The sequence below is a fragment of the Takifugu rubripes genome, chromosome 16 (assembly GCF_901000725.2).
Source record: "Takifugu rubripes chromosome 16, fTakRub1.2, whole genome shotgun sequence".
Classification (NCBI taxonomy): Eukaryota; Metazoa; Chordata; class Actinopteri; order Tetraodontiformes; family Tetraodontidae; genus Takifugu; species Takifugu rubripes.
The window spans coordinates 9,217,559-9,225,536 of record NC_042300.1 but is presented as its reverse complement, the minus strand read 5'-3'; the positions used below and the strand labels follow the sequence as shown (position 1 = coordinate 9,225,536).

Below are 7,978 nucleotides of genomic sequence, written 5' to 3'. Positions count from 1 at the left end.
ATGTGTCCCTACTAATGGAAGCAGTGGGGTCTTTACACCACCACTAGAGGACAATGGAGACACTTTGACCTCATGTTTTTTACAAGTCTTTTGTCCCACAATGACATTTTTACCCAAAATGCCTTAGTAAAGAAAAAAAAAGCCTTTTTAGGGAGAACCACACAAGAAAAGATCCACTTTAGGGTCTGTATAGAAACTAACAATTGCTGTATCTTTCTGAACCCGAGAGCTTTGAGACCTAAAGGGAACAGACGAGCAGGCGAAGTGCACGTTGTGACTCCCGCTGGACTAATTTGACATGAACAAATGGGTCCAGCAGGGGTGTACAACGTGGGGAACAGGTCCAGTGAGGAAACTGGGAGGACGGGATGAGTCCCGTTTGCACCGCGGTGACCTCGTCATATCTTTGATCTTCGCCCAAACCGGTTTATGTGGGAGGAACAAACAGTGACTTCAGAAACTGATTTCAGATGTTCTGTTCTGTTCTGTTTGTCCTGTTTGAATTTGATATCTCACGTCTCTCGTGTGTCATCTGTCGGGGCCTGTTCGCCTCCTCTGATGCCTCGGGGGGCATTTGGTTGGTCCCTCTTGGTTGGTCAACATCTGCTCTGTCCAGAACCTGTCCAGCTGGGTTCAGTCTGGCCTGGCGTGCACAAGCACTCTAACGTGCACGGTGTGACGACAACTGCTCGGAGCGAAGTTGCTCAGCATCATCATCTCGCGAACCCGATGAACGTCCGCCGCACTTGTTGGCAAATCCATTTGAGTTATGATGGAACCTTCATCCACAGGCCCTAATCAGCACCCATAATGACCGCTAATGAAAAATGGACCCGGTCCTTCCAGGCCCGGCAGATTAATGCTCCGCCTGACCCTGCGCTCGATAACCCATTTACTTGAAAACCTACTCCAACATCTGCAGCTGTCAACCCTCAGACAGAGACGGAACCCGTCCCCGTGTCCCGCCAGTTCCGGTTCCATTCGACTCGTCTGTGCAACGTTTGTATCCCGCCGCCGTGTTTTAATTAAGGGGGGAAATTAGGTCTGCTAGAAGAAAGAACTAATCTCTATTAATTGGGCTTTCTGTGCTGCTGCGGGACTCGTTACAGAAGATTCCCTCAAATCAAATGACAGTTCATTTATCCTCCGCTGGAAACCTTCCCTTCAGCGTTCACGCACGCGCTCGCACAGTCGGCTGTCACATTTTAGCTCGTGCCCCCCCACCCCACCCCATCCCCCACAACGAACGTTCTGTTTTACACTGCTCATTTGCTGGTGTTGTGCGTATTTGTGTGTTCATGCTTTATTTTTGGTACGTGCACACACGCCCCCGAGGCATCCGCGCGTTTTCAGCCGCTATCTCCTGCTGGAGATGCTGAACTCGCTTCATAATCCTCAGAATTCCAGCAAGGAGCTAAAACTCAACTGCAAATTAAATTAAAGCTCCTGTGTCTCGCACCATTGTCCCACAGGCTCATGCTGAATATACATGTTCTCCCCCCATTTCTCCCAATACAATAATCTCCAGTTTTTGCTCCTCGCAGTGGCCTTGTCAAAAAAATTGCATGTATCCATAATCCACTCACGCAGCCGTGCTGGGTCGTGGCCGTCCATATTAATCACACGTGCTCCCGTTGAGCCTGGTGCCCGTTCGGGGGAATTAAACGGTCGTTCCGGTGGGTGTGTCGCTGCCCTTTTAGCCACCAAACCTCTGCCAAAGCCGGCTCTGCTGCGGCGGACTCGGGTCACAGGTTAGCGGGGTCTTATTAAAGCGCCGCTGGAGGCAATAACAGGAGTCGTACTGGCAGATTACTCCCTCTCCGGTGAAGCCCTGGGTTTCCATGATAACCGCTTAAGATGAAAAAGCAGCAGCTTAGCTTCTCTGCTTCCTCGGGTTTGTGGAAATCGTGGGCCAGGTTCTGCTTTACTGTGCCTCCTCCTCGTAGACCCAGGCTTGTACATTCATGGACGCCCGGACCTTCATAGCCTCACACATGGAGGAGGATTGTTTTTAGCTGCTGGTTTGTTCCACCAGTAATTTTCAGTCCTGGCTCTGCACTTGATCTGCACAAACTTAATCTTTCATGTAGCTCCTCTTGTGAAATGCCCCCCCCCACCCGCTACTGATATCTGCTGCCAGTTCATAATCAGGTTTTGAGGGAAGAAAACAGGAAGCCAAAAGACTTTTTGTTCTGTGCAGCTTCAGGAACAAAAGACAAAGACGTGCACCCGCGCTCTGCACGTTCTCTTCCTTTAGCCTGATTTAGCGGGACTGCCAGGCTACGTTTGCTCCTGTGGTCCAAGCGACAGGAGTTAAATCGAAGAGTTCCACTAAAGGACCGCCACAAGGTCCGTCCATCACCTCTTATTGGAGAAGTTGAAGGGAATTCCAGCAGCAACTCTGGCTAATAGCATGACGGTGTCCTGTTTATTGGTCACGGGGGAGCATTTAAACAGACAACGACCTGTTGCCATCAATCTTTCTGATGATTGGCAGGTGTCGGGGCCTGATTTGCTTAAACATGCAACCCTTGTATTAACCCCAAGCCCCCTCCCTGTGGGGCTGGGAATATTTAGTTTGATATTGAGCTTCTAGCGAGCGGCAGCTGGTCCTGACATGATCGCCTCACCTCTGGTCCCCGGAGGTTACCGGCCAGACGGACTCGTGTAATTAAAAGGGCCTTAAGACAGATCCAGCTCTTTCCTCCCTTCTCCATTGAAGATGAGAGACGGTTCCAAACACACCCCACAGGCCTGAAACCCAAGAGGACCAGCTTAATTTTAAGCCACTGTGGCCTTCACGCTCATCTCTGAACAATAGACCTATCTTTATTATTGATTACTCCGCTGGTTCTGGTGTTTTCAGGACATTTCTGAGAACTTCTTTTCAGCGTTTGGTTTCCCATAATGAGGAACTTGTCATCCAGGAATGTTGGACGACGACGACTATTCTTGATGAAGCAGAATCCGATATACCGTAATCACGGGCAATCATCAGCTCACTACCGGACTGCTTCCTCCAGTTCTTCCCGCAGAGTCATCCCAAGCCAAACCCCTCGGTTCTGACGAGGAAGAGGAGAGGGAGGAAAAGACAAAACACAACACTTTTTTGTTTAAATAAGTTTCGCCTGTTGAACGAGAATTTGCAACAGCCGTTAGCATTAGCCAGAACTTGGCAATACATCTTTACTTCTGTACTTCTGTGTTTAGACGTTCTTTCTCAAACAAAGAGCCGCATTTAATTCCAAGCATGTACGCTATGATTTGTGTATTCTACATTCGCCTGCGCTGCGTAAGCGGGAGAACAGTCTACATATCTCCCAGGGGCTGACAGATCGCCCACCCACAGAAAGCCTCGACCTAGAAACCGACATCCATGACCTTCATGGTGTCTCTGTATCTAGGTGAAGGGAGGCCATTCTCTGCTCCAAAGGGCTTCAAAATTGAGGTCTTGAAAGGTTTAACGTGGATGTCTTAAGCAACGTGTCTTAAAATTTCCTCCTCCGCGTCCCTGCTCTCCAAAGCTTTTTCTTACAGAGACAGGCAGCAATGCTATTAGCATAGAGAGAGCCTGACTGTCAGCAGAGCTGCTATTGTCTGGCTGGCTGGGTTGATCTCCCAGGAACCTCGGAGCTGTGTCTGCTGGAGCCTGTCTTCCCTCAACCTTCTGCAGTCACACTCTTTCAATCATCAGCCAAGGCCGCCCCAACATATTTACCAGGCCCGCTTCTAATTCTCTCTCTCTCAGTGCCACATATTCATATTTACCAGCACTAGCGCCCGGGGCCTCTTATTTCAGGTTTTATTAAGGGTCAGTTATTGAGGCGTTATTGATGTGGCAGCGGCCCTTTGGCTGCAGGGCAGAGCTGCTACACTTTGCGGTAAGAGCAATGGGTTCCTCGCTTGGAATGGACACGGACGGCTCTTTTTATGTCAATATAAATTCCTCTCTTGTGTTCTCGACACAGCGGGAAGCGCTTGGTTATCCCAGGCCGTGCGCATCGCTAGTGCTGCAGCAATGCATCCTAATAACTAAGACTCCCAGTATTTCCACCTGATCAGCAGGATGTTTGTGTTGAGAGGGTCACCCCTACCACCCTCTCTGGTCACACTCCCTGGCTCGTGGCAGCAGACTGGAAACAGTTAGCCTGGCAGCACCACTGTTCCCACCGCGGTGAGCTGGGGTTCCATCTGTCACTCTCGTCCGCCACTCCTCTGCTCCTCCACCAGTCTCACAGCATCTTTGCCAGGAACAATCTTGACGGGCATGGCTGTGCGAGTTTTACACAAAGAAGTGGGATAAAAGCCCAGGTTGGTTCTTGGTACGTCCACACATGGGCAAATTTATGGGTTTTGAGATTTGACTCACGCTAAATCGTCTGCATTGGTTAAAGTCTTTTTTTGAGCTATCTTTTCGCATTAGTCTGTTCGCCCGTCAGCCAAACCCCTTGACGGAACAACAGATGAGGGAGACGAGAGAATCTGTCATGACTCTGAGAGCGGCGGACAGATGAGGTGTGCTCAGTGTCAGCTAACTCCTGTCTGATTGGACTGGAAACATGGTGAAAGATCTTTGCCGACTCCTGGAGCGTCACTTTAACATACGTGTATGGCATGATTCTGACACCACGGCTCTGGAGGAGGCTGTTTGATATGTCTCCCCACTCCTCCCCGGCCGGTTGTTCTCCTGCCCCGCCGCATGTCATCGCGGGCCGAGGCAAATCGCTTCCAGCCCAGAGCCCAAATGGTGATCGTATCAAGCCGACCCCTAACGAGCTGTCAGCTCGCATTTGACAAAGCACGCATCATCGCCAGCCGACTTGGCATCAGTTGAGTCAGAGTGGGGAGCTTTCATCCTCACAAGTGTTGCTGTCTTGGTTTTTCCGTGCCTCTCCATCTCTGTTCAACAGACAGCTCAACGGCTGATTTGTACTGACGTGACGTCCAGATGTGCAGTTTTACATGGACGCTCGGACCCGCTCATAAGTTTCACCAAGTCTAAACGAGTAGCAGACCAGAGATGGGTGAGCTGCATCTCACTGCCTCCCCACATCAGCTCGACTGCGAGCGCGTCACTTCCTCTGGTGCCAGATAGAGGGCGCTCATGGGCGTGGAAACCAAACCGTGGAACTGCTGACTGAGTGATAAGGGGGAGAGAGAGAGAGAGACAGACAGACAGAGAGAGAGAGAGAGCGTGTGCGAGAGAAGAGTGGACAAGAGGACGTGTTTGGGAGAATGTAAATGTGGCACAACCCCAAGAGATGAGAAATCACGCCGCGCGACAGGTTGACGCGCGCTTTCGGTTCGACTCAAGTCTGGAGAGGTGGCTGCAATCCTGCCCGGGGGCGGGTGACAACTTGGGAGACGGGAGAGAGAAGGAGCCGGCTTGCATCACTATTTTCAAATGAGTACAGTGAGATTTGGGGGGGGGCGTGGACGGCAGAGGAGCAGCGGCGGCCGCCAACATGTTGTGTCTTGGCTGTAGTTCCAGCGTAGCGATGTGCCGGCTGGAGGAGCCGGACCGCGCGTAGGGGCAGCTTTTTGGATACGCTGGCGTGCTTTTAGCGTCCCTTTGACGCGAGAACATTGCCCTTTTTGGGGGCTATTTAAAGGACTTCCAGGAAGAAGGAGACGCCGTGAAATCGCTCGAGGACGCGGCAGCTGCCGTGCGTAACGGACAAAATCCAGTCCGAAAGCGACGTGACTGACAGCAGTTTCAGGCTACTGCTGCTCCGGCTGTTTATTGACGCGAATTGGTGTAACCGAGTGCATCGTGGGCTCTGGGAATTGATTTAAAATCGCATTTTGGATTTGGGAAGCTGCGTCAGGTGAGAGCGGAATGATCTACGAGCGCAAACATTGACAGGTGTAACAGTCGTGCGCTAATCAGACAGTCGCGACTCCTTAATCGGATTCCTCAGGTCGAGCATGGTAGCCAAACCTTTAGACAGCACCAAAATGCTTTCATCCAACACATCCTACTTTTCCTGCCATTAAGTCTAAGTTCTGTTGTTTAGCGGTCTTAGAATGTGCCGCTCACGCCCGATGGGAAAGTGAACGTTTGTTATTGTAGTTGGAGCCGATCTGGCGACAGCCAACATGACAAGCAACGGACCTGTCATCGTTTACGAGTGGCTCAAAACCCTCCAGCTCGCCCAGTATGTCGAGTCTTTCGTGGATAACGGCTACGACGACCTGGAGGTCTGCAAGCAGATCGGAGACCCCGACCTGGATGCCATCGGTGTCTTCATCCCTCACCACAGGCAGAGGATCCTCGAGGCGGTGAGGAGGCTGAAAGACGAAGCGCAGGAGACGGCCAGCGGGCTCTACTTCACCCTGGAGCCAATGCCACCCGCGGCGGAGCTCTACACCAGTCACATGGTGGACCAGTACGAGTCCAGGCTGCGGGGCTCCAAATCATGGACGGAGCCCAACAGCGAGCGGGTCGGTCACAACGGAGGCTACATGGGCGCGCAGAGAAACCTGACCCTGGGCAACAGGAGGGAGCTGGTGATCTACCCCAAACTGAAGCTAAAGATCATGATCAGGGACAAGCTCATCAGGGACGGCATCAACCTGGCCAAGCCCCCCTTCTCAAACAAGGTAAGAAAAGCTCTGATACAGCAAAGACACGAGTTCAGCTTTGCTGTCAGCCTCCATAAAATCCACTCTGATTTCATTTGGTTTGAATTTAAAGGCGTATCGGGCGCTCAGATTCGACTGGCTCGCTAACGTTGCTCTTGTAATGTGCCTGAAATGGTAAATGGAAGAAAATGGAGCTGTGGGCAGCCGCACGTCATCCATCATTTATCTGAAGGCTTCTGTCAGTCAGCGCACGTTTCACCCGTGCCTTCACAATCACCACGAGATGAGCCGCTGCTGCTCGGTGCCAGCGTGGTGTCAGCGTGGTGCCTAAACGTCTTCATCTCCCTCTTGCTTTGGTCGGGATGAAGAAACCGGCGGACTGATGGCGAGAGGATGAGGAAGAGGGGGGGGGGGTCTCCTGCAGAGAGGAGAAGACTGCCCCTCTGGTCATTAATCCCCCCTGACCTCACCTGCTCAGCCACTCCCCTCAGATTTCAGCATGGGTGGATAAACCGCGTGTGAGCCCCCCCCCAAACCCTGTGATGAATGGGTGATGGGCTGTCCGAGAGGCGCGAATGAAGCGCTCCCAGCGGGGCTCTCAGCCTCCTGTCCTGTGAGGAGCCAGACTGAGAGGGCCTCTTGTTTTCACAGGTTGGGTAATGACCTTTCTTCAGAAGTGCCTGAATCACACGCTCCCGCTGATCGACGGCTGTTTACACACAAGGAGCGACACGAGTGTCGGCCCTCGGGCCGTTGAGAGGGAGGACGCCGCGGGCTTGGTTTTGGCTTCAGGCGCGCCTCATATCTGAGAGCAGATAGACGCAGCCTGACCCTCGGCTCCGCAGCTCTAGAATACATTTTTAATCAATCCAATTTTAGCCTTTCAGGCTGACTCCGGCTTCGCTTTCCACGCTCCGCGGGCTTCGTGTACGTTTCTGCCACTTTGGCAAACTGCGAGTCCCGCAGAGATTTTGGATTTGTGGAGGATTATCTGTAGAACCCGGGCTGAAACAAAGTGTTGGCTCTGGAGGGTGAAACTATCTCTCCCTTTGAAGGCTGTTTATTTCCAGCCAGAGCGTTTCCATACAGATGGGGGGAGTGAGCAGGTCAAGGTCTTGTGTGCGCGTGCGTGTGCGCATGCTTGTGTGTGTGTGTTTGACCCCGTAGTTTCCAACTGGCTTCTCTCCTGAAGAGTGACAGAGGTCTAAAATGAAGCCGTGACTGTTTGATGGATGTTCCACACAGCAGAGGTTCAGAAAGCCAGTGGGTCAGTTTTGAGATTGAAACGCCAGCGCCGCCGCACACGTTGGCTCCGTCGCTGCTGAAAGGCTCGTGTCGCAGACGCTCAGGTGCAGCGCCAGCTCCAGCGACTGGGACATTCCTGTAATAGCAC

At 52.1% G+C, this 7,978-nt stretch overlaps 1 protein-coding gene across 4 annotated transcripts in view; it reads left to right on the top strand.

Annotated features, from left to right (window-relative positions):
• Nucleotides 1–5,182: 5,182 nt before the first annotated feature.
• The window catches only part of sash1a (SAM and SH3 domain containing 1a), an 89,906-nt gene continuing 87,110 nt past the window's right edge, over nucleotides 5,183–7,978 (top strand). For 3 of the 4 annotated variants that reach the window (XM_029849974.1, XM_029849973.1, XM_029849972.1), the window contains exon 1: nucleotides 5,183–6,603. In XM_029849974.1, coding sequence (XP_029705834.1) covers nucleotides 6,100–6,603 — 504 coding nt within the window. In that variant the 5' untranslated portion in view covers nucleotides 5,183–6,099. The remainder of the gene's footprint in view (nucleotides 6,604–7,978) is intronic. The other variant, XM_029849976.1, reaches the window with a different exon arrangement.